The sequence below is a fragment of the Meles meles genome, chromosome 2 (assembly GCF_922984935.1).
Source record: "Meles meles chromosome 2, mMelMel3.1 paternal haplotype, whole genome shotgun sequence".
In the NCBI taxonomy this organism is placed as follows: domain Eukaryota; kingdom Metazoa; phylum Chordata; class Mammalia; order Carnivora; family Mustelidae; genus Meles; species Meles meles.
In genome coordinates this window covers 174,725,108-174,752,619 of record NC_060067.1, presented here as the reverse complement: position 1 = coordinate 174,752,619, position 27,512 = coordinate 174,725,108, and the positions used below count along the sequence as shown (strand labels likewise).

At 35.7% G+C, this 27,512-nt stretch overlaps 2 protein-coding genes across 2 annotated transcripts in view; both read left to right on the top strand.

Moving 5' to 3' along the window:
• ADAM9 (ADAM metallopeptidase domain 9) overlaps positions 1-3,275 on the top strand; it is a 148,242-nt gene extending 144,967 nt beyond the window's left edge. Inside the window, exons 21-22 of the mRNA XM_045998185.1 lie at positions 1,403-1,470; positions 3,070-3,275. Of these exons, the coding sequence (XP_045854141.1) occupies positions 1,403-1,470; positions 3,070-3,163 (162 nt within the window). The 3' untranslated portion in view covers positions 3,164-3,275. The remainder of the gene's footprint in view (positions 1-1,402; positions 1,471-3,069) is intronic.
• A 4,054-nt stretch (positions 3,276-7,329) lies between these two features.
• The window catches only part of ADAM32 (ADAM metallopeptidase domain 32), a 145,926-nt gene continuing 125,743 nt past the window's right edge, over positions 7,330-27,512 (top strand). The window contains exons 1-2 of the mRNA XM_045997445.1: positions 7,330-7,387; positions 20,446-20,525. Coding sequence (XP_045853401.1) covers positions 7,330-7,387; positions 20,446-20,525 — 138 coding nt within the window. The remainder of the gene's footprint in view (positions 7,388-20,445; positions 20,526-27,512) is intronic.

Here is a 27,512-nt window from a genome sequence, read left to right as displayed (position 1 = left end):
TGCCTAGTTGTGACCTCTCTCTCTGTCAAATAAATAAATAAAATATTAAAAAAAAAAACAAACCAAAAACCAATTGTTTCAAATCTTGTTACCACAGAAAAATGCAGCATCAAGGATCCTTCTGAATACGTCTTTGGATACATGTAAAAGTATATGTCAGATAAATTCCAAGAAGTAGAGTTTAGCTATCCTTTTAAAGCACTGCTTCTGTGGGTTGGTGGAAAAGGGAATGGGATATTTTCTTATGCTCCTTCTCTGTTTTTACAGTATAAGCAAGTATTCTGTGGGGCAGAATAATAGACTACCTGTTCTACAGCAGGACCCAGAGAATGTTCAAGCTCTTCCCCAACGCTGTGCATGCATATATATATATATATATACACATACATATATATATACATACATATATATATATTTTTTTTTCTTTTTGGAGATAGAGCATGCAAGTGGCGGGGGTGGGGTGGGGGGGGGGCAAAGAGAGAATTTTAAGTAGGCTCCATGCTCAGCATTCAAATTCATGACCCTGAGATCATGACCTGAGCTGAAATCAAGAATTGGACGCTTAACCGATTTAGCCATCCAGGCTCCCTACACTCGGCATATTCTGCCCATCAAATAGCTTTAGGAAAGAAAAGCAGATAGCAGACAACGTCTTGGTCAAGATCACATCATCGGTGATTTATTAATTCCATCTGATCCTCCCTAACTTTTCCTAATGTAATGTGAAATGTGAAAAATATTCTTACTTTTACTTTCTTATATATCATAATCTCTCATTTTATTGTAAAACTTATTTCAATTATCTTGTCAAAGAAGGAATATCATGAATCCCAAAATTAAGGGTTGTAAATTAGCAGTATTTACAGCACTAGTTAGGTACCAAACAGATTTGGTGATATATTTTTGGAAGAGTTTATTTAAAATATGTTGGTAGGGACGCCTGGGTGGTTCAGTCTTTTGAGTGTCTGGCTCTTGGTTTCAGTTCAGGTCATGATCTCAAGGTCGGGGGATTGAACCTTGTACTCTATGCTCTATGCTCAGCATGGAACCAGCTTGAGATTCTCTCTCTCCCTCTGCATCTCCCCCTGCACACATGCTCTCTCTCTCTCTCAAATAAATAAATTTTTTAAAATAGGTATATTGGTATAGCAAATATGTTATCTTTTAACTAATGTGGTTGATTAGAACCAGGATTATAAATAGTATTATTGAATTAAAAAATATAGCCTGAAAAGAATTAAGTATTCTACATTCAGTGGCAAAGATATGTTGAAAATGCAAAATATTTTTAAATACCAGCATTGTAAATCATCTATTCATTGATTTAAAATATATTGATCACTTTATGTATAGAAAACGTATTTATGAGTGCATTGTGGTAAAACTGTTTTTTCCTTTTTAGCCTATCTATGCAAACAGATTTCCAGTACCAACTTATGCAGCCAAGCAGCCTCAGCAGTTCCCATCAAGGTCTGAAGTGAATTCACTTAGATTACTTTACCAGAATAAACCCCAGGGTTAAATTAAATACAAATATTTGACTTTTGTATTTAATTTAGTACATGGTATTTCTTGCCAGTGGTTTAGATAGAACACAATTTTTAGAAAAGTTTTTAAGAACTTTTTATGTAAGTTTTGTCATATTAGTGCAGCGTCAACATAAAATTTTAAAGAAGCCTGAGCAAGACAAGCAAATGGTGCTGCAACCTTTGGTGTACGTAAGATTCAGAAGCAGGGGCCTTTAACATATCCAGCAATGGCACACCAGATGGGCTAGACCAGCCTTCCTATTAGGGACAGCTAGAAAAGCTAGACAATGTAAGAAAATACATGTTTGAAGGCCTGAGAGAACTACCTAGGAAATGAGGAGGAAGTGTGGGGCCCAGGAGAGGAAGGCAGTCTAGACATAATCCCAGCTTTTGGGGAACACTTTTCTGTACTGAAAGTGTCTACCAATTCTGAACATGAGAACTGAGAGGCTAGGAAGCTGAGGAGAGCTTGCAACAAATTCACAGGGCTAAGGGGACAAAAACTGGGACCCAGCCAAGGAGGAAGTAGTCTGGTAATCATCCCAGGCACTGTGTTGGGACCCAGCAATAAGGATAAACTAGATCCTTAACTTATTTCAACAATTTTTTATGTTTGGCCCCAGTCAAAAGAGCAGATCTACAAGAAAAGAAAATGTGACTAAAACAAGAAAAGCCGCAGATGACAGAAACAAACTCAGAGGGTAATCTAGTGAGGAGCATTATTAGACACAGACTTTAAAATGACTAACAATTATGTCATTGAGTTAATAGTTAAGATTGAGACTTTCAGCCCAGAACTACAAACTTTAATGAAAGAATCATATGTGAGTTCTAAAACTGAGAAATCTTTCACTTCTCAGTGGATGGGCTTAAAATCAGCAAGGAAGAACATTAATTACGATATTTTGCAATATGTAAAGTGCATCTTATCCCTCTCACCCCCCCAAATCCTTCAAATTGCAACTGAATGGCAACACTGAGGAGTGTCCTCCTGTATAATCTTTATTATGTAGTAAAAGTGGCAGCGCATCAAGACAGAATTATATAAATTGTAAGACAGATATTCACCAGGTAATGTTCTGTGTGTTAGTGGAGTAGAATACTAGAATTGGATGAAGAGGGTGAGGAAGGGTATAGAGGTGAAGGACATGTATAGAAGTCATAGCAGCTTTGATTCTCAGAGTGGATGTTAGTTTTGAATGAGTTGGAATTTCAGCTTTATTTATGTACATGGAGCTAGTGAGCTCACTTGTCTTTTATAGTTTTCTTTTCAATTTCGTGTGCTATTCCTTTTAAAAATATATAAACCAGAACCTTCATATATTTTTGATTATACAGGATACCATTACTCTATGATGCCAGTTGCATCCTTTAACCATTGCATATAAGATGTATAATAATCTCAGAATGTAATGTACTTCTAATGTACTCTTAAGAATTGTCAGCAGTGTTAAGGATGGTGTTACATTGGACTTATAATGAGTAGTATTATTTTATTCAGTTGAAACACATGATTAACTGTCCTTTTTTCCCCTCACAGGCCACCTCCACCACAACCGAAAGTATCATCTCAGGGAAATTTAATTCCTGCTCGTCCTGCACCTGCACCTCCTTTATATAGTTCTCTCACTTGATTTTTTTTTTTTTTTACCTTTACTTTTGCAGACATCTTCAGGGAACTGAGATAATACTTTTTTTTTCCTGATATTTTCTTGAAAAGCCTTTCTTCCTGCTGCAACTATGAATGAAAACAAAATACTACAAAACAAACTTTGCTAACACAGAAAAACAGAAATTGAGTAATGGGAATTGAGAAATATAAGAAATGCAATAAAAAGCCAGGGCATTTAGAATAACATTTCCATTTCCACCACTGAATAAGTCTTATTCAGTCATTCTGTGAGGTTAACCCACCAAACATGGATTATGTTATTTTAAACATGGTATTGTAATGATTCTTAAATTAAGTTTTGTCATTAAGTGCTTAAATGTAATTCTGAATTTTGACCTTAGTTGCCATTAATGTAGTTTCTGGTTGAACCTGTGATTATCTAATACCTGTGAAAACTAATTAGCTGTCAGTAATATCTAATATTTTTCATCTTGCACGGACTAATAATCATCATATGCTAGAATCTTGTCTATCTCATTCATTACACAAATAAAGGAATATTCTGTCTTCAGAAGAATGCGCAAAACCCACAATTTATATATCATCATCTTGTTTTGAGAGTACAAAGTATACTAAAAGTGTGTATGTGTGTATTCACACACAGTTATTGTCTTCCATTTTTATGATTATTCTATGGATAAATGATTCCATGGATTCTAGAGATAATAGAGTCTATGGGTGTATCGATGGATAATGAATATTAGAAAAATTAATTTAATAATAGAATTTCTATTACAAATCATGTTAAAGCATGGCATTCTTTTACAATGGCATTATTTTAAATAAATTAAACTTTAAGGTACGGAGTATTTAATAGAACTAATCAGATATGCTGTTGAAACCTGTCTGTGACAAAGCAGAAGCTCTTATAATATTCAGTCAAATCGAGATGTCATAAAACCACTTGAGAATTTCATGAGCACTTTAAGTTTAAAATCTGAAACTTCAAAGCTTGCTATTAATATAATTTAGAATGTTTACATTTACTAAGGTGTGCTGGATCATGTCTCTGTTGTAACTAATGTTTTCAAAGAAATTAGGCTGGAGAAAAGAAGTTAGAAAAGGTTTTTCTTAGATAAAGCAAAAAAACTAGTGAGGTGTGTAGGAGTTACTATTCCAGCTGTGTAAAAAATGAATTTTTACTTGGGAAAAAATGATATGGATGGTGAAATTTTAAACACTCAAAAAATTTTCATAACCTTTCATAATAAAATTTAATAATAGGTTTATTAACTGAATTTCATTAGTTTTTCAAAAATTTTTGTTTGTGTATATATACATATACAAATATAACATTTGCAGTAAATAAAAGACTTGAAATTCTGTTTTGTGTCGCCCAGTAACTTCCTAAATATCCAGCTTTTTATAACCTTATTAATTAAAACATCATACTAGTTCTAGATAAAACTACTAGTCAAACTTTTACAGATATTATCTCACTGATTTTCAGACTTCTGCCAAATTGTGCACAGTGGCTTTTTTGTTATTAAAGGAAAACAGATTAGTTTTGAAGAAGACAGATGTTTAAGTTCTTTGAAGATGATACATTATTTTAACTATCTGGTATATACTAAAAATTACATATAGGATGTGGGTGGACAAATACTCAGGCCAGGCAGTCCATAAAAAGGACAATGAGATATAGAAATATAGGGGAAATTTGTACTTCAGTGTATGCACTGTCTAGAGTTTAGACAGAGAACTAGAAGAGAACTCACCTTCCCTGGCTATAGGATTCTATAGAAACTATTTTACAATAGTAAAATAGTAAAACTATTGTAAAATAGTTTTATCACTGTAAATAACTGATAGGAATGCAAAGTAATTCTTGTCCATAGATATGAAAATTCTGCCTTGCAGAGGTTCAGCTGGCATCCCCCCTGTTTTCCTCCAGTGACACATTTTTTGAATATTCCTGATCTTTAGATTCTCCTTTGAACTGGCTTTAATACCTCACCACTTTACTCATTAATGAAGTAAACACAGTCTTTAATGTATGTTTCTTTTTTAAAAAAAAGTGTAAACAATCCCAAATGAAGATTCTTCATTTTATTTAAATCTCTGAATGAATTCATATAAGACTAAAATGTTTGTGTCTTTCTCTCATATAGTCTTAGTTTTGCAACTGTAATTTGAATCACTGAAATCTTGGTTATATTTTAACTATATAACTGAAAACCTTTCTTGGAATTAGATAAATCCTTGGATTTTTGAGTATTTAAAATTTTTTTCTAAAAGACTTTGATCAATCTGAACTTCTTTTACTTTTGTATATATGTTTTCCATGTTTTATATGCTTTTTACCTAGGTTTTCCTTGATTTATTCTGGATTGCTGTTAAAAATTGTTAAGTTTCTTGGCCATAGATGTCACTTCAAAATTTGCAAATATTAAAGGGCTTCTTTGTCACCTGCTAAGGACATTTTACTAATTAGATCAATTATCTGTGACTTTGATATCACTGATATCACTGTTTGACTATATGTTCACAAAATTATCTTGCTCAGGATTTTGCATTTTCCCTTCTCTCAAGCACATGCCTGGGTCTCTAACCATATAGTTAAGCACAGCCTAGGTTTTCCAAGCACAAATCATATTATATTACATTCCATAAATGTTTACTGAAACTCTACGATCTTGCAGCTATCATTAAGCACTGTGATACATACTTCTGGATCATACATCTAACTCCTGTTATGGAGAGAACTATATACATAAGAATATTATAAAGTCTGCTCTATTAAAGATTTAAACAGGAAAGGTTGAAGAAGGGAAACAATAAATAAACCAGAATTTCATTCAAAGTACTTACCACTAGTTTACAGGTCTAAGGACTTACTGTAGTTGTTTTTCTAATACTATGAAGAAAGATGAAACCAGTTTTTGACTCAACTACTGCCTAGAAACAGTGTTAGTCTAGCATTGACTGTTCTGTTGGGATACAAGCTGGGTGTAGATTATTGCTGCCTTGTTTTTGCTCATGCTAATCCTTTTTAGGTTTAGATGGTCCTGTTGAATTTAATGAATCAGTAAAATCGCATCAAAACTGTTTAGATCTAAAAAAACAACAACAACAAAAAAACCCTGTTTAGACCTAGTGATTCCCTAAAAGTGAGCTTTTCTGTGTTCCCACCCAGCCTTTCAGTTTCTGTGTCTGCCTTTCTGTTAATATAAGCATTATCTACTAATTCATTCTTTGGTATTTAAAAAGAATTAAAAGATAGTGCATATACTGGAGACTGAAGGTGAGGGAGGAGGCATCGTAGTCCCAGGGAATAAGGCAATGTTTATTGGGAAAGACTAGAAGTCATAGTGGCCAAAGGATTGGGGTAGCAGAAAGTAGGTGTCAGTTTGGGCTTGGAATTTAGAAAATTTTTCTGCTGGGAATGTCCTGGAACTCTGGGTGAGAATCTTTCTCCATCTCCTTCACTACATGAATAAGTAATCACAGTACTGAGAAGGTGTTGAACAAGAGAATGGTATCCCGTGAGTTCTAGCCAAGGGCTTGTGAAGAACCAGATTGATTGCAGGAAAAGTACACACAGCCCGATTACACAGTGCATTTGAGAAGTAGGTATGGGCGAAAAAAACCGTGGCCGACTCTTCAAAGATAACAGAATCTCATGTTTCCCTTTGTGGAATCTTTTTCACACCTCTGGCTTTTTTTTTTTTTTTTTTTTTTAAAATTTTAGAAACCTGGCTTTAGTAAATAATGTGTGCGTGCATATAGTTTTAAATTCAGAAAGTATTGCACGATCGTCTTTTTTAAACATCTGGAAGCGTGTGCCACAAAACAGACTACAGTCAATGCGTTCGTTTTTTCAGGTCCGTCAACACAAAGCAAAAGGTTGGTGGGGGATCGCGGCTGCGAAGGCAGGGGCGGCGGGATAAAACCGAGTAAGGCACGGGCTCTCCGTCGGGCGCGAGGGCTTTAGCCTGGAGGCGAGGTGGGCGCTCCCTGCCGGCAACAAGCATCTGCGGCGCGGCCTCCCCGGCGCGCCCGTGGACGCAGCGACCTCGCGAGACTTCTGCCCCACGAGCGCGCGCGAGGGAGCGGCGGCCGCGGCGTCTTCCGAGCGCCCCCAACTGTCGCCGGCTCAGTCCACTCCCGGAGCCCAGGAGCCACGCCATGCTTCGCCTGCTGCTGCTGCTGGCTGGGCTCGGTGGCTCGCTGGCTTCAGGACCCGGTAAGGCCGGGGAGACCTTGTTACACGGGGTCTGGGCCGACGATGGTTTTTCTTTTCATCCTCTCAAGAAGTATCTGCTTCCTTCACATGGTGGCCCAACTCCATTGATGTCCCCGCGGTAGCCTGGGAACCCGGCTTTTTGGGGGGCTCTGTAGGGATAGAGAAGGGACTCCCCAGAGGGGAAGAGAACCTTAATGAGCTCAAGGACAAATCTCTTTTTGGAATCTGGGGTGGGGGTGGCCTACTTGTAGGTCTTTCCTGCATTTCACAAAACTGCCCCAACGTTTCTTGTACCAGAAGCACCCCAGAGCCTTGAACTCCACTCAAAATCCAGACAAAGACGGAAACAAAAGCAGTACTGTCCTCACATACACTTTGTTCCGACGTAACGTGTCTGGCATACCTGCGGGAATAATTTGTCCTTCAGTTAAGGGGGAAAAAAATTCAGCGTTTCCTATGCTGTGACAAAGGTACATTATGGCAGGATACAAAGGATACAAAGAACCGTATAAAGAAGCCTCAAAATTTTAAAATATATTAGGGGTGGTTTAGATGCAAGCAAACGTTTTAGATACGTTCTTATTTTTCTTCCCTTTTTATGCACTGTTCTGATTCTTGCCGTCCTGTGTCAGTGTCAGTGCATGAAGTGTCTTTTTTCCACCATCTGCGCAGCGTTCCCTTGTTTGCAGGTACCACGGTTTATTTAGCCAGTTCTTTTGTTAATGGACTTTTGGATTGTTACCAGTCTTTCTGCTATTACATGCTGTATTAGTGACCTTGAGCTGCCATAACAAAATACCCTAGGCCGGGTGGCTTAAAGAACAGAAATTTATTTTCTCACAGTTCTGAAGATAGGAAGTCAGCCCGGGATGCCATCATCGTGGGCGTCTGGTGAGGTCTTTCCTCCTGGTTAATAGACCATTGCTTTCTTGCTGTGTACTAAGATGGCCTCTTTGTGGGGGGAGAGAGAGCAAACTCTCTCTCCTTACAAGGGCACTAATCCCATCCTGAGAGATCCACCTTCATGGCCACCCCTAGACCTAAATACCTTCCAAAGGTCCCGTTTCTAAATAACATCACAGTAGGGTTAGGACTTCAGCATGAAATTCTGGGGGGACACAGATCTTCACCATAACACACAATATTTTAATGCAGTGGTTTGCAAACAATTTTTCTTTACCAATTATAGAAATTCTCAAAGAGCTTTTGCTTACATTTTGTTTATATCAGTTAATATTTGTCATTTTGGAAATTAATATAGAAATTTAAGAATTTTTATTAATTCACTTAAAATTACAGTAACAGGGGCGCCTGGGTGGCTCCAGAGATTTTTAATGCAGTACCTTTGTTTTTTAATTTTTAATTTTAAATTATAGTAAAATGCACATTACAAAATTTATCATCCTTACAATTTTTAAAAAAATGAATAGGGGCGCCTGGGTGGCTCAGTGGGTTAAAGCCTCTGCCTTCGGCTCAGGTCATGATCCCAGGGTCCTGGGATCGAGCCCCGCATAGGGCTCTCTGCTCAGTGGGGAGCCTGCTTCCTTCTCTCTCTCTCTTCCTGCCTCTCTGCCTACTTGTGATCTGTCAGATAAATAAATAAAACATATTTTAAAAAAATGAATAAACTTGTTTTTTTAGAATGTTATAGGTTCATAGCATTAAGAGGAAAATATAGAGACTTCCCATACACGCTATTCTTATACATACTCTCCTTCTGCTATTGACATCCCATGCATTTGTTACATTTGGTATTTTGTTAAAATCGATGATCTCACAGTGACACATTATTATCACCCAGAGTTCATAGTTTACCTTAGGATTCACTCTGCCTGTGTACATTCTTTGAGTCTGACAAATGTATCATGGCATGTATCCACTATTGTGGTATATAGAGTTGTTGCAGTGTCCTAAAAATCCTGTGCTCAACCTGTTCATCCTTCCCTCTCTCTTAACTCCCAGCAACACTGACTTTTTTTCTGACTCTGTAGTTTTGCTTTTTCCAGAATGTCATATAGTTGGAATCATTCAGATTTTTTTTTCCCACGTAGAAATATACATTTAAGGTTCCTCTGTGTCTTTTCATGGCTTGATATCTTACTTCTTTTTAGGACTGAGTATCATTTTGTTATCTAGATGTACCAGTTTATCCATTTACCTACTGAAGTATACCTGGATTGCTTGCAAGTTTTAGCACTTACGGAGCTGTTAGAGCCATCTATGGGCAGGCTTTTGGTCTGGACAAAGTTTTCAACTCCTTTGAGTAAAAACTGAGGGGTAGGATTGTTGAGTTATATTTTAAGACTTTGTTTAGTTTTGTAAGAAACTGCCAAGCTATCTTCCACAGTGGTTATATCATTTTGCACTCCCACCAATGAAGGAGAGTTCCTGTTGCCTCCCATCTTTTCTAGCATTAGGTGTAGTCAGTGTTACGGATTTTGGTTATTTTAATGGGTATGTAATGGTACCTCATTTTAATTTGGAATTATCTAATGACATATGATATAAAGCATCTTTTCATCTTATATGCCATCTCTCTCTCTCTTTTTTTTTGATGAGGTATCTGTTCGGGTATTTTGCCCATTTTTAAATTGGGTTCTTCATTTTCTTATTGTTGAGTTTTAAGAGTTCTGTGTATAGGGACGCCTGGGTGGCTCAGAGGGTTAAAGCCTCTGCCTTCAGCTCAGGTCATGGTCTTGGGGTCCTGGGATCGAGCCCCACATCGGGCTGTCTGCTCAGCAGGGAGCCTGTTTCCCCCTGCCTCTCTGCCTACTTGTGATCGCTCTCTGTGTGTTAAATAAATAAAAATCTTTAAAAAAAAAAGTTCTGTGTATATTTTGGATGAACAGTTTTTAAATCAGATATGCCTTTTGCAGATATTTTCTCCTAGTCTGTGGTCTGTGAATTGTCATCTTATTTTCTTGACATTGTCTTTTGCAGAGCAGAAGTTTTTCATTTTAATGTAGTATAGCTTATCATTTGTTTCTTCATGCATTATGGGTGTTTTATCTAAAAAATTATTGCCATACCTAATCATAATTTGCATTTTGTATTTAAGTCTCTGATCCATTTGAGGTTGGTTTTAGTGAAGTGTGTAAAGTCTGTGACTTTTTTTTGCATGTGGAAATTCACTTGTCCTAACACCGTGCATTGAAAAGGCTATCTGCTCTATTGTATGGCCTTTGCTCTTTTATCAAAGATCAGTTGACTATATTTATGCAGACTTTTTTTTTTCTGGGCTCTTTATTCTGTTTGATTGATCTATTTATTTATTCTTTCACCAGTACCACATTTTCTTGACTACTGTAGCTTTATAGCAAGTCATTTAATTAGATTATGGCAGTCTTCATCTTTATTCTCCTTCAGTATTGAATTTGCTATTCTGGGTCTTTTGCCTCTCCATATAAACTTTAGAATAAATGAGTTAATGGGATTTTGGTTAAGATTGTAATGAATCTATAGAGTCAAGTTGAGAAGAACTGGCATTTTGACAGTATTGAGTTGTAACTCTCCATGAACATGGACTAAATCTAAGTCATTTTTTTGGATGCCCATATAAATGACATTGTATTTTAAGTTTCAAATTCTACTTGTTCATTGCTGATGTGTAAGAAAGTGATTGACTTTTATTTATTAGTCTGGTTTCCTGAGAACTTGCTATCTTAACTCTTTTTAAATGTATACAGGTCAGTAGTGTTAAGTACATCCACATTATTGTGTAACTTATCTCTAGGGCCTTTTTATCTTGCAGAATGGAAGTGCATACCCATCATACAACAACTTATAAATTGTGATAAAATATACATAACATAAAATTTACCATTTTAGCTATGTTTTCATGGATTTTTATAGTTTATTGTGGAAGATATTTATATTCATTGAGGAAGATATTTATATTCACTTTCCCCTTTATTTTTGTAGATTTTTTCTAGCTTTATCTGTGAGTTTTATATTTCCCTATGTTTTTGTGTTATTAATTATTCTTTGTTTCAGCATAAAGAACTCTAGTTCTTTAACATTTCTTGTGAGACTGGTCTAGTAATGATGAACTCCTTTAGCTTTTGTTTGTCTAGTCTGCTGTTGAGCCCCTCTACTGAAATTTTCAGTTAACTTATTGTATTTTTCAGCTGTATGCTTTCTGTTTGGTACTCATTTTAACCATTCTTAAGTACAGTTTAATGGCATAAATTTGTTCACATTGTTGTGTAGCTGTCACCACTATCCATCTCCAGAACTTTTTTCATCTTTCCGAGCTGAAACTCGGTACCCATTTTACACTAAATCCTCATTTCCCTCTCCCTCAGCTCATAGAAACCACATTCTACTTTATGTCTCTGTGGACTATAGTTAAATTATAGTCGGTACCTCATATAACTGGAATTGTGGAGTATTTTTCTTCTTGTGACTGGTTTATTTCACTTAGCATGGCTCCCTCAGTATTCATCTATGTTGTAGCAGGTGTCAGAATTTTTAAGGCTGAGTAATATTCTATTGTGTGGAATATACATGGATAAATATATATTTCATTTTATTTATCCATTCATCTGTAGATGGATATTAGGCTTGCATCTTCTTTTGGGATATTGTGAATAATGCTGCCATGAGCATATATGGACATGTACTTGTTTGAGTCCCTGTTTTCAATTTTTTTGCATAAATATTCAGAAGAGGAGTTGCTGAATCATATGGTAGTTATATTTTTAATTTTTCTGAGGAACTGTCACACTGTTTTTCATAGTGGCTACACAATTTACATTCCTACCAGCAGAGTACAGAGGTTCCAAATTTACACATTCTTTCTAACACGTTATTTTTATTTTATTTTTTTATGATTATAGTCTTCCTAGTGGATATATCATGTTATCTCTTTTTGGCTATGGTTTGCATTCTCCCAATGATTAGTGATATTGAGCATCTTTTCATGTGCTTATTGACCATTTGTGTATCTTTGGAGAAATGAGTGTTCAGTCTGTTTTTAAAATTGGTTGTTCTTTTTGTTGTCAAGCTCTGAGAGTTCTTTTTATATTCTGGATGCTAGACCTATTTCAGAGAAATGATTTGCAAATATTTTTTTCTCAGTAGCCTGTCTTTACTTTCTTGGGAGTGTTCTTTGATTCACAAAAGTTTTTAATTTTGATGAAATCTAATATATGTTTTTTTCTCATATTGCTTGTGTTTTTGGTATCATATCTAAGAACCCATTGCCAAATCTATAATCATGAAGATTATTCTTGTCTTTTCTTCTAATAATTTTATGTTTTATCTGTTAAATTTAAGTTGCTGATCCATTTTAAGTTAATTTTTTATATGGTGTGAAGTAGAGTTCCAACTTCATTCATTTGCATTCATAGTAGTTTCTGTTTATTACTAAAATGCTTTTGCCCCATTGAAGCCTATTTGTGCTAATATTAACATAGCTACATCAGCTTTCCTTTGGCTAACATTTGCTGTAAATACATTATTTTCCTTCCTTTTTTCGTGACGCCTTCCTTAATGCTCACTGAGTATCCACCTTTTGCCTACATTTCTCAGCCTTTTCCCAAACTATCTCTTGCTCATGAGGTTAATGATGTGTGCAACTTTTGGATCAAGGCAATTAAGAGTTGGTCTCCTTCTTCCATCTCTCTTTTCTGATGCCACAGTCATCTTTGAAGCCATGAGCAGAGTTTATGGTGTTACCAGTTGGAGTGAACCTGGATCTTTGTCACTACTTCAGTGGGGGCTCCTGGTGACCCTCATCAGAATTTACATGAAAAACAAACTTTTATTGTGCTAAGTCACCAAGAATTTAATATTTTCTTTATTATCATTCCATAACCTGGTCAGCCTAAATTGACTTACATAGAAATTGGAAATTTTAAGTGGTGTGTTGTCATAACAAACTTAAAATAGACATCCTTGATTGACCAGCTGGTCAATGAATAGTGGGTAATAGATAGTAGATGACAAAAAATTGAAACCATAAGAGACTCTTAATCTCAGGAAACAAACTGAGAGTTGCTGGAAGGGAGGAGCGTGGGAGGGATGCGGTGGCTGGGTGGTGGACATTGGGGACGGTATGTGCTACAGTGAGTGCTGTGAATTGTGTAAGACTGATGAATCACAGACCTGTACCCCTGAAACAAATAATACATTATATGTTAATAAAAAAATTGAAACCAACTGGAAGTTACAAAACATTTCATAGTTTTATTTCATAAAGTTATAGTAAACTGTATGATTGATTGCATTCTACAAAAGTTAGATAACAGAATGTTATCTTTCTGCAGTGGAGGTCAGTTTAATTACCTAGGTTTGGCAAAGTGTTAAGAGAAGGAGATAATCTCAGCAAACAATTGGCTAGTTTGCAAAAAGAAATGGTAGGGAATAAATCCAAAAATTAGAGGCCTTACAGGATTTTAAAAGGTGACTGATTCCAGATTCCAAATAGTTAAGAAATGGATTTTAAAAATGTTTGAAACCAGTGTGTCAGTAAAACTCAATTAGATGAAGTTACTCAGGGCAGAGCTCTAATTAAGGGTATGGACATATGTTTTTCTAGATAGACTCAAAGCTGCCATTATTAAGTTGAAAGAGGGAGAGAGAGAAAGAGACATGAGAGGAGAGGAAGGGAGAAAGAAGGGAGAAATTATCGGACAGAAAATATTTGCAAATCATTTGTCTGAAAGGGGCCAAGTAACCAAAATATAAAACACACAGAAATAAAGCAGTTTTGAAAATCATGACTTTAAAAAGTTTTATACATGTAGTACTTATATTGAAAGCAATTAGATGAGAAACTACTAAGTTTTTGAAGGTAGTGTATTAGCAAAGGAATTTCAAACTCAGATTTAAAAAGCTTTTGACTATTTAAGAATTAAAATAGCCCTTGGGCCCTGAAATTTCCAGATGCAGGTAGTGAACTGAAAAAGCCCAGCTCTCAAGGAAGGTATATTTGTATTTAAATCTATTATGATATTTTATGCTTTCTATGTATTATGCTTTTTATATGAGGACATTTAAAAAAATCTCATTTCCTGTCGTATGTGTTTTGTATTTCTAATTGTAATGTAACAAAGTCCAAAATTAAGAATGTAATGTCTTCCAAAAAGACAATGACCATAGAAAGGTTTCAGACATCACCCTCATCTTCTTACATATTATTGTTATTTAGTATGTAGTGCCACTTTTATTTATTGTTTCCGAGATGAGCCATCATCTCTATTACTGTTTACTCAGTCAGGTTTGCTTAGATTTCTTGTTTACTGCTTTCTTTGCTTACTTTGTTTCTAGCACTTCTTCCTTTCTTAGCTTTTTTGTAAGAATTCTGAGTGACAAAATGTCTGCTGTTCACTTGGAAATATCTTTATATCTCCCTCATTCTTGAATGACAATTTAGCTTGGTATGGAATTTCAGGTTGACAGTTATTTTTCCAATAGCACTTTGGAGATATCACTCCATTGCTATTTGACGTCTACTGTTTTTTTTTTTTTTTTAATTTTTTTTTTTTCTTTTTTACAGATTGAGAGAGAGAGAGAGAGATTACAAGTAGGCAGAGCAGCAGCCAGAGAGGGGAGGAAGCAGGCTCCCTGCCAAGCAGAGAGCCCGATACGGGGCTCGATCCCAGGACCCTGAGATCATGACCTGAGCTGAAGGCAGAGGCTTAACCCACTGAGCCACCCAGGCGCCCCTGACGTCTACTGTTTTTTAAAAAATTTTAATTATGGAAATTTCAAATAATTGCAAAAGTAGAGGAGTATAAAGAACCCACCTTCAACAGTTATAAACTCCTGGCCAGTTCTTTTTCTTTTTGTGTTTCTCTGTTCCAATATTTGGAGCAAATTATAGACATATCATTTCATCTCTAAATATTCCACTATGTATTGCTAAATGACAAAAAAATACTTTTGAAATATAACCACAGTACTGTGATCACACCTTTAAAATTAAGAATTTCTTGTATCATCCAAATTCCAGTCAGTTCAAATTTTATTTCATTTTTAAGTTTTTAATTAATTTTTTAAAAAAAGATTTTATTTATTTGAGAGAGAGAAGGAGAGAGCATAAGGAGAGTCTAGGGGGAGAGGGAGAAGCAGACTTCCCACTGAGTAGGAAGCTTGATGCAAGACTTGATTCCAGGACCCTGAGATCATGACCTGAGCTGAAGGCAGACACTTAGCTGACTAAGCCACCCAGGTCCCTCGAATTTTATTTTTTTTAAACTGAAGTATACGTGGCACGTAACATCCTATTAGTTTCAAGTGTGCATGATAGTGATTTCAATGTTCAAAAATGCTACAAAACGATCTCCATGATAAGTCTGGTTACTATCAAATTTATTACAATATGATTGACTATATTCTCTTTTCTGTACATTACATCACCATGACTTAATTATTTTATAACTGGAAGTTTGTACCTCTTAATATCCTTCATCTGTTTCTCCCCAGCCACTCCATCCTGTACCCCTCTGTTAATGAACAGTTTGTTACCTCTATCTAGGAGTCTATTTCTGTTCTGTTTTGTTTGTTCTTTTGTTTTGTTTTAGAATCCACAAACAATTGAAATCATATGGTATTGATCTTTCTCCATCTGACGTATTTCACTTATCATAATACCCTCTAGGTCCATCTATGTTGTTACAATAGCAAGATTTCCTTCTTTATTGCTGAGTAATGTTCCATTATGTATGTTTGTGTGTGTGTGTATATATATATGCCACATTTTCTTTATCCATTCAACCATTGATGGGTACTTTGGTTGCTTTCATATCTTACCTATTGTAAATTATGCTGCAGTGAACATAAGGGTGCATATATATCTTTTTGAATTGGTGTTTGTGTTTTCTTCGGTGAAATACCCAGAAATGGAATCACTGCATCATCTGGTAGCTCTATTTTTCATTTTTTGAGGACCTCCATACTGTTTTCTATAGTAGCTACACTAATTTACATTCCTACCAACAGCGTACGAGGGTTTCCTTTTCTCCACATCCTTGTCAACACTGTTTTTTGTCTTTTTAATAATCAGTCTGATGGGTGTGAAGTGATATCTCACTGTAGTTTTGATTTGCATTTCTCTGATGATTAATGATGTTAAACATCTTTCATGGGCCTGTTGGCCATCTGTATGTTTTCTTGGAGTAATGTGTATTTAAGTCCTCTGTCCATTTCTTAATTGGGTTGTTCATTTGGGGTATTTTTAGATATTAAATTGCCTACGTTCTTTATATATTTTGGATATTAACCCCTTATCAGATGTGTGACTTGCAAATAACTATTCCTATTCAATAGCTTGCCTTCTCATTTTGTTGATGATTTCCTATGCTGTACAAGTTTTTTTAAAACCCAGTGCTCCAGGCTCAGGTATCCCCCTAACCCCCTCCCTTCCAAAACCCTGTTTGTTTCTCAGTGTCCACAGTCTCTCATGGTTCGTCTCCCTCTCCGATTTCCCCCAATTCACTTTTCCTTTCCCTCTCCTAATATCCTCCGTGTTATTCCTTATGCTCCACAAGTAAGTGAAACCATATGATAATTGACTCCCTCTGCCTGACTTATTTCACTCAGTATTAATCTTCTTCAGTCCCTTCCATGTTGATACAAAAAAGGTATTCATCCTTTCTCATGGAGGCATAATACTCCATTGTATATATGGACCATATCTTCTTTTAAGGACATTTGTGATTAAATTAAGACTACATGGATAACCCAGGACAAATTCCCTATTTTAAGGTCAGCTTATTTGCAAACCTAAATATACTTTGCTATATAACCTAATATATTCACAGGTTCTGGTGATTGAAGAGTATGGACATCTTTGAAAGGAATTATTATTCCCCTTACCACAGACAGTGAGATGTTAGGGTCTAGGAAGAAGTAAAACTAAAAATGATAAATACCTAAGGCAGTATGGATGGCACATTGCTCTCACTGTCAAGTGAGAATGCAAACTTTCTTCTGGAATTCTCTGCTTATTGGGTTAGAGAAAACACCTTTTTCTACCAGGGATTACATGCATGTGCCAATGCCTGTGTTGCTTTGCTTCACTAAAGAGACTGTATATGGAACAATACTTGCTATTGCAGTCATCACCTGGCTAAACTTAAGACAACTCATTGTCCTTATTGCTCATCATCTGCACAAATCAAACAAAATAGGAAAATAAGAGGAATCACTGCTCTTGTATACTTCAGTTCTTTTCAGGTTTGGACTACCTTCTGGATTTAGAAATATTTGGTTTATAAATGTTTTGATGATGGTGTATATGATATTCAGAGATTTTCATTTGGCCCTCTCTACCATAATAATCCTCTTTATGGGTCAGGGAGACAAATTGGGATTCCATAAGATATTGATTATATCTGCTTCCACATACTGTTCCATAATTGGGCAAATTATGATAGGATGCATGTGTAGACCCATGAGTAAAATCAGATTTGAGCCTAAATTTCCTGTATCACCATTCTTCTTGTAAGCATACAACTTTGCCTGATGTGAACCACAGCTATATTTTATTTAGGTCCTCTAATAAAGTATTAGCTTAGAGCAAGTGTTTAATATTCCATACAAGGTCTGGGTAATTGGATTTTGATTTTGCAGATCCAGTCTGAAGATTTTTCTTTCAGTTGGTTATTTCATCCTGCTTACATTTATTGATAAGAGTGAGATATTTGATCTTAGAACTTCTTAATTATATCATACTTTTTTGATATCATGTTTTTGATAAAGTCTTTTCACTGGAAAAATTTGATTTTTTGTTTATTTTCTGGGTGCCTTTGTGTGTGTTCTCTTAATTTGGAATACTTATAGTGCTTACATAAAGGATTAAATTTTTTATTTAGGCAGTAATAGTGATTCCTCACTGTAATTAGAAAGTTTAGTATCTTATTGCTACCCATTTCCTGCTCTCCCTTTTATTATATGACTGGTTATTTTAAGTCTTAGTTCTCCTATATTGTTATGCCATTGAACAATATGTTTCTACTTCTACCACTTGATTTTCAGCTTAGTCACAATTCTTATTGGGCCACAATGCAGTAAATTTAAGGAAATCAATATGCACATACAGTTTTCCTCTTCTTCTGTACTGCCTGACATTATTGTATATGTTACTATATTCATATCATTTGCACTCTATTAAATAACTATAATTCTCAAGGTTGTTTTAGCCTTATTCTATATTTAAGTTTATTTAATACCCACTGCTAACCTTTTAAGTATACTGATATCTTCATTGAAAGAATTTCTCTGCCTTTTGTGACAGGGACTTTGAGCTATTTCCTTTACGTTTTTGCTTGCGAATACATCTCCTTTCCCTCTATGTTCGAATGAAAGTATTGCTGGGTATGAAGTTCGAGGTTTTTCACACTTTACTTTCTTAAAGATTTTCAAAAGAACTTGTTCTTCAAATGTGTGAAAGTGTATGGGAATAGCCCTATGCTTAAAACTCTGAGACCACAGTATATACAATCAGTCTTCCAGGTATCATCTTCTTTCATTGAAGTTTCTACATATGCATAGAACAATATGGGAATAGCCATATGCTTCTCATTGAAACTATACTATATATAAACAATTGTTCAAGTAACATCTTTTTCAGTGATATATATGTGTTTGTAAATGTATGTGTAAAAACATGTGGGAGTAGACCTATTCTTAACTGAATATAACTATATGAAATATAATGTGCGTTTCATGTAAATCTTTCATTATAATAAAAGTGTTTATAAACATATGATAGCATATAATAAGCCCTGTGTTTGTAAATGGATGTGTAGAAGTATAAGGGAAGAGCCTTGGGTTTCACTCACTGAAACTACATTGTGTATAAACCATCAAGTAACATCTTCTCTAATTAATATAAACCCTGTAACACCCAAACTCCCTAACCCTAACCCCAACCTTAGCCCCAAATCCCAACCTCTTAACCCCCAAACCTTAACTCCTAAACCTAAACCCTAACCATCACCCTAACCCTAACCCCCAACCCTTAAACCTAACCCTAAATTGAACTCTCTGGAGAGTTCTCTAAACAGCAGGATACCAGGCACATATACCCTCACCCCTGACCCTAAACTTAACCCTAAACCTGACATTGGCTGTAAACCCTAAACCTAACCCAGCATCTGAGAAGAAAAAAAAAAAAGAAGTGGCATATGGACAATGAAATGTTACTCAGCCATTAAAAAAGAGAACAAAATCTTGCCATTAGCAATGACGTAGATGGAGCTACAGAGTAGCGTGCTAACTGAAATAAGACAAGGAAAGATGAATACCATATGATTTCACTCATATGTGGAATTTAAGAAACAAACAAATGAGCAAGAGTGGGGGGAGAGGCAAACCAAGAAACACATCCTTAATTATAGAGAAAAAACTAATGGTTACCAGAGGGAGGTGAGTGGGGGCATGGGTTAAATAGGTGATGGGAATTAAGGAGTGAACTTGTGATGAGCATTGGGTGTTGTATGAAAGTGTTGAATCACTATATTGTACATCTGAAACTAATATTAACATGTATTGTAACCAATTGGAATTTAAATAAAAACTTAAAAAAATACATTGTTCTTCATTTATAATGTTGAATAATGTAAAAATTATCAGGCTAGTCTGCTTTTCTCCTTAATGCTCAGTATGATTTTCTTTTTCTTTCTGTTTGCTCACAGGCCTATAGGATTCTTTCTTTCTCTTAGACACCCAATAACTTTCGTAGACTATGTCTGTTTTAATTATTACTGTTATTCCTGAATTCAGGGTACATTCTAGTCTATGGTTTTTAATCTTTTATTTCAGCAAAGTTTTCTTGAAGTTTATCTTTGACTGTTTTTTGGTCTGTTTGTTCTGTTTTCCTCAGGAGTAACAGATTTTGTGTAATTTTAATACTATGCCCCTGTCTCCACCCTCTGTCCTTTCTTTGGTCTTTCATAACTATCTTGTCTGTTTTTGAATTGTTTTCAAGATTTTTGTAGGAGTACATGGTGATTACTCATATATGCACAAGTGAATTCTACAAAAGAACCTGAACAAATATTTAGTCAGGTATAAGACACAATTATTAACTCTCTTTTTCCTTTCTTCAGGTTCTCAAAATTCATTTCTACAAATTGTAGTTCCAGAGAAAATCCAAGCAAATACAAGTTATAATTCAGAAGCAGAAAATGTAAGAGATCTTTTTCACATTAATATTATCTGAAATTTTTATTTCTATTAATAGCAATTAAATATATCAACCCCATTATAGAATGAATATAAGTATGCAGTATTACTACTGATATGGAATTTAAAGTTTTGATAGTAAAAGTAAATATATAGATCAAAATGTTGTGTTTTATCTAACATTTGTCACTGCTTTATGGTAAAAGTTTTAAATGTTCAAATAAATAAAAATGAGCACCTGGGCGGCTCAGTTGTTAAGCATCTGCCTTTGGTTCAGGTCATAATCCCAGGCTCCTGGGATTGAGTTCTGTGTTGTGCTCCTTGCTCGGCAAGGAGTCTGCTTCTCTGTCTCCCTCTGTGTGTTCTCTCTCTCTCCCCCCTCTCTCTCTCAGTCTTGCTCAAGTAAATAAATAAAATCTTAAAAAAATGAAGTAGAAGAGTTAGGGTCTTACGTGAGGAATATCTAGATGATTGACTGAAGAGAATAATTTTCTCCAAAGTGGTTAAGGAGAATCTCTTTAAAATTTTTTAAAAATTTCAAATACAGTTGACATACAATGTTACATTAGTTTTAGGTGTACAACATAGTGATTCAACACCTCTATACCTATGCTGTGCTCACCACAAGTGTAACTACCATCTGTCACCATAGGACAATATTATAATATCATTGACCATATTTCCTTGCTGTACCTTTTATTTTCATGACTTATTACATATAAATGAAAGCCTGTATCTTCCACTCCCCTTCAGGCATTTTGCCCATCCCTTAAACCCCTTTCCCTCTGGCAACCATCTATTTGTTCTTTGTATTTACAGGTCCAGATCTGCTTTTTGTTTGTTTATTAACCTGTTTTGTTTTTTTAGATTCCTCATATGAGTAAAATCATATGTCTTTCTCAGTCCGACTTATTTCACTTAGCATAATGCTCTCAGGATCCATGCATGTTATTACAAATGACAAGATTTCATCCTTATTTACTGTTATGTGATATTTGTGTGTGTGTGTGTGTGTGTGTGTTTGTGTACCACTTTTTCTTTACCTATTCATTTATCAGTGGACACTTAGATTGTTTCCATATCCCAACTACTGTAAATAGTGCTGCAGTACATATATGGGGTACATATATCTTTTGTGAATTCATGTTTTCATTCTGTTTGTTTATTTATTTATTTCCAGTATTATATTAGTTTCAAGTGTACAATATGGTGATTCTCATTGCTCATCATCATAAGTGTACTCTTAACCCCCTCCCTGTTTCACCTATCCTCACATCTATCTTCCCTCTGGAAATCACTGGTTTCTTCTCTATATTTAAGGGTCTGCTTTTTGTTTGTCTTTTTTTCTTTGTTTGGTTCCTTTAATTCCACTATGAATGAAATCATATGGTATTTCTCTTTCTCTGACAGACATATTTCACTTAGCATCATACCTTCCAGATCCATTCATATTGTTGCAAATGGCAAGATACCATTCTTTTTTTATGGTTGAGTAATATTCTATTGTGTAGATGTACCACATCATCTTTATCCGTTCATCTATCTACGGACATTTGGGTTCCTTCCACATCTTGGCTTTTACAAGTAATGTGGCAATAAATATCTTTTCAAATTAGTGTTTTAATATTCTTCAGGCAAATACCCAATAGCGGAATTACTGGATCATATGGTCATTCTTTCCTTAACTTTTTGAGGAAACTTCATACTCTTTTCCAGAGTGGCTGTACAAGTTTGCATTCCCACCAAAAGTGCACTAGGTTTCTTTTTTCTACCTACTTGCCAACACTTGTTGTTTCTTGTGTGTGTGTGTGTGTGTGTGTGTGTGTGTGTTTAGAGATTTTATTTATTCATTTGACAGAGATCACAAGTAGACAGAGAGGCAGGCAGAGAGAGAGAGAGGGAAGCAGGCTCCCTGCTGAGCAGAGAGCCCATTGTGGGACTTGATCCCAGGACCCTGAGATTATGACCTGAGCCAAAGGCAGCAGCTTAACTCACCAAGCCACCCAGGCACCCATTTCTTGTGTTTTTATTTTAGGCATTCTGACTGGTCTGAGGTGATATCTCATTATAGCTTTGATTTGCATTTTCTTGATGATAAGTGATATTGAGCATCTTTTCATATAACTGTTGTCCATCTGTATGTCTTCTTTGGAGAGAAATGTCTGTTCATGTCTAGTGCCCATTTTTAAATTGGATTATTTGAGGGTTTTTTTGGTGTGAAGTTTTTAATATACATTTTGGATATTTAGTGTTAATATACATTTTGGATATTAACCTCTTATCAGATATACCATTTGAAAATATTTCCTCCCATTTGGTGATTCATCTTTTAGTTTTTTTGATTGTTTTCTTTGGTGGGTAAGCTTTTTATTTTGTTACAGTCCCAGTAGTTCAATTTTGCTTTTGTTTCCTTTGCCAGAAGAGACATATCTAGAAAAATGTTTCTATAGTTGATGTGAAAAATTAGTGCCTATGTTTTCTTCTAGAAATTTTATATTTTTGGGTTTCATATTTTGGGCTTTTATGCATTTTGAGTCTATTTTTGTGTATGGTATAACATAGGGGTCCAGTCTTATTCTGTTGCATGTGGCCGTCCAGTTTTTCCCACACGTTGAAGAGACTGTCTTTTTTGCGTGGCATATTCTTTCCTGCTTTGTCAAAGATGAATTGACCCTGTAGTTGTGGGTTTATTTCTAGGCTCTCTATTCTGTTCTGTTGATCTATGTGTCTGTATTTTTGTCAGTACTGTGCTGTTTTGATTACTACAGGTTTGTAGTATAATTTGTAATCTGGGGTTGTGATGCCTGCAGCTTTACTTTTCAAGATTGCTTTGGTTATTCAGAGTCTTCTGTGGTTCCATACAAATTGCAGGATTATTTGCTCTAGTTCTATGAAAAATGATGGTATTGCATTAAATCTGTAGATTACTTTAGATAGTAGACATTTTAACAATATTAATTCTCCCAGTCTATGTGCATGGAACATTGTTTCAGTAGTGTGTGTTATCTTCAGTTTTTTTTTCATTAGTGTGTTACAGTTTTGAGAGTACAAGTCTTTCATCTCCTTGGTTAAGTTTATTCCTAAATATTTTATTATTTTTTGTGTAATTGTAAATGGGATTGTTTTCTTTTTTCTTTTTTTTGTTATTAATACATAGTGTATTATTTGTTTCAGGTGTACAGGTCTGTGATTCATCAGTCTTACACAATTCACAGCACTCACCATAGCACATACCTTCCCAAGTGTCCATCACCCAGCCACCCTTACACTCCCTCCCCACCCCCCAGCAACCCTCAGTTTGTTTCCTGAGATTAAGTCTCTTATGGTTTGTCTCCCCCTCTGGTTTCATCTTGTTTCATTTTTCCCTCCCTTCCCTATGATCTTCTGTCCTTTTTCTCAAATTCCTCATATCAGTGAGATCATATGATAATTGTCTTTCTCTGATTGACTTATTTTGCTTAGCATAATACCCTCTAGTTCCATCCATGTTGTTGCAAATGGCAAGATTTTGGGTTTTTTGATGGCTGCATAGTATTCCTGTGTGTGTGTGTGTGTGTGTGTGTGTGTGTGTGTGTGTGTGTGTTTGTATCTCACATCTTCTTTATCCATTCATCTGTTGATGGACATTGGGGTGCACATGCCCCTTTGGAATACTACATTTGTATCTTTAGGGTAAATACCCAATAGTGCAATTGCTGGATCGTAGGGTAGCTCTATTTTCAGTTTTTTGAGGAACCTCCATACTTTTTTCCAGAGTGGCTACACCAGCTTGCATTCCTACCAACAGTGTAGGAGGGTTCCCCTTTCTCCGCATCCTTGCCAGCATCTGTCATTTCCCGACTTGTTAATTTTAGCCATTCTGACTGGTGGGAGGTGATATCTTACTGTGCTTTTTTGATTTGTATTTCCCTGATGCCGAGTGATGTGGAGCAATTTTTCATATCTCTGTTGGCCATCTGGATGTCTTCTTTGCAGAAATGTCTGTTCATGTCTTCTGCCCATTTCTTGATTGGATTATTTGTTCTTTGGTGTTGAGTTTGATAAGTTATTTATGGATTTTTGATACTAGCCCTTTATCTGATCTGTTATTTGCAAATAACTTCTCCTATTCTGTTGAATAGTCTCTTGGTTTTGTTGACTGTTTCCTCTGCTGTGCAAAATCTTTTGATCTTGATGAAGTCCCAATAGTTTATTTTTGCCCTTGCTTCCCTAGCCTTTGGTGATATTTCTAGGAAGAAGTTGCTGCAGCTGAAATTGAAGAGGTTGCTGCCTGTGTTCTCCTCAAGAATTTTGATGGATTCCTGTCTCACATTGAGGTCTTTCATCCATTTGGAGTCTATTTTTGTGTGTGGTGTAAGGAAATGGTCCGACAGTTTCATTTTTCTGCATGTGGCTGTCCAGTTTTCCCAACACCATTTGTTGAAGAGACTCTCTTTTTCCCATTGGAGATTGTTTCCTGCTTTGTCAAAGATTAGTTGACCATAATGTTGAGGGTCCATTTCTGGGCCCTCTGTATTCTGTTCCATTGATCTATGTGTCTGTTTTTGTGCCAGTACCATACTGTCTTGATGATGACAGCTTTGTAATAGAGCTTGAAGTCTGGAATTGTGATGCTGCCAACTTTGGTTTTCTTTTTCAACATCTCTCTGGCTATTTGGGGTCTTTTCTGGTTCCGTATAAATTTTAGGATCATTTGTTCAATTTCTTTGAAAAAGTTGATGGTCTTTTGATACGGATTGCATTAAATGTATAGATTTCTCTAGGCAGCATAGACATTTTTACAATACTTTTTCTTCCAATTTATGAGCATGGAACGCTTTTCCATTTCCTTGTGTCTTCCTCAATTTCTTTCATGAGTACTCTATAGTTTTCTTAGTACAGATCCTTTGCCTCTTTGGTTAGGTTTATTCTTCCATATTTATGGTTTTGGGTGCAATTGAAATGGATCAACTCCTTAATTTCTCTTTCTTTGTCTTGCTGTTGGTATATAGAAATGAAACTGATTTCTCTGCATTGATTTTATATCCTGACACTTTACTGAATTCCTGTAGGAGTTTTAGCGGTTTTGGAGTGGAGTCTTTTGGGTTTTCCACATAAAGTATCATATCATCTGCAAATAGTGATAGTTTGACTTCTTCTTTGCTGATTTGGATGCTTTTATTTCTTTTTTGTTGTCTCATTGCTGAGGCTAGGATCTCTAGTACTATGTTGAATAGCAGTGGTGATAACGGTTAGCCCTGCCATGTTCTTGACCTTAAGGGAAAAACTCTCATGTTTTCCCCATTTGAATAATATTCACTGTGGGTTTTTCATAGATGGCTTTGTTGATATTGAGGTATGTACACTCTGTCCCTGTACTGTGAAGAGTTTTGATCAAGAAGGTATGCTGTACTTTGTCAAATGCTTTTTCAGCATCTACTGAGAGTATCATATGGTTTTTGCTCTTTCTTTTATTAATGTATTGTATCACATTGATTGATTTGTAGCTGTTGAACCAACCTTGGAGCCCAGGAATAAATTCCACTTGGTCGTGGTGAATAATCCCTTTAATGTACTGTTGGATCCTATTGGCTAGTATTTTGGTGAGAATTTCTGCATCCATGTTCATCATGGATATTGGTCTGTAATTCTCCTTTTTGATGGGGCCTTTGTTTGGTTTTGGGATCAAGGTGATGCTGGCCTCATAAAATGAGTTTGGACGTTTTCCTTCCATTTCTATTTTTTTGGAACAGTTTCAGGAGAATAGGTATTAATTCTTTAAATGTTTGGTAGAATTCCCCTGGGAAACTGTCTGGCCCTAGGCTCTAATTTGTTTGGAGATTTTTGATGAGTGCTTCCATCTCCTTACTGGCTATGGGTCTGTTCAGGTTTTCTATCTCTTCCTGGTTCAGTTTTGGTAGTTTATACATCTCTAGGAAGGTATCCATTTCTTCCAGATTGTCACATTTCCTGGTGTGTAGTTGCTCATAATATGTCCTTATAATTGTATTTCTTTGATACTGGTTATGATCTTTTCTCTTTCATTCATGATTTTATTTATTTGGGTCCTTTCTCTTTTCTTTTTGATAAATCTGGCCAGATTTATCAAACCAGGTAAGACTGGTTTACCAGTCTTAATTCTTTCAAAGAACCAGCTCCTCATTTCGTACTGGTCTTTTGATTTCTATTTCATTGACTTCTGTTCTGACCTTTATTATTTCTTTTCTCCTGCTGGGTTTAGGCTTTCTTTGCTGTTCTTTCTCCAGCTCCTTTAAGTGTAGGATTCGGTTGTGTATTTGAGACCTTCCTTGTTTCTTGAGACCTTCCTATGTTTCCCCTAACAGGGAAGCATATAGTATTGCTATATGCTTCCCTGTTAGGACCACCTTTGCTGTATTCCAAAGGTTCTGAAATGTCCAGTTTTCATTTTCATTTATTTCAATGAATTTTTAAAATTTTCTTTTATTTTCCTGGTTGACTAATTTATTCTTTAGTAGGATGCCCTTTAGCCTCCATGTATTTGAGTTCTTTCCAACGTTCCTTTTGTGGCTGAGTTCTAGTTTCAAAGCACTAGTCTGAAAATATGCAGGGAATGATCCCAGTCTTTTGGTACCAGTTGAAATCTGATTTGTGACCCAGGATGTGATCGCTACAGGAGAATATTCCATGTGCATTAGAGAAGAATGTGTATCCTGTTGCTTTGGGATGAGAATGTTCTGAATATATCTGTGATGTCCGACTCTTCCAGTGTCATTTAAAGCCTTTATTTCCTGTTGATCATTTGCTTAGATGATCTGTTCATTTCAGTGAGAGGGTCCTAAAGTCTCCTACTATTACTGTATTATTGTCAATATGTTTTTTGATTTTGTTATTAATTGGTTTATTTAATTGGTTGCTCCCATGTTTGGGACATAGATATTTAAAATTGTTAGATCTTCTTGTTGGACAGACCCTTTAAGTATGATATAGTGTTCTTCATCTTTGGCTTAAAATCTAATTTGTCTGATATAAG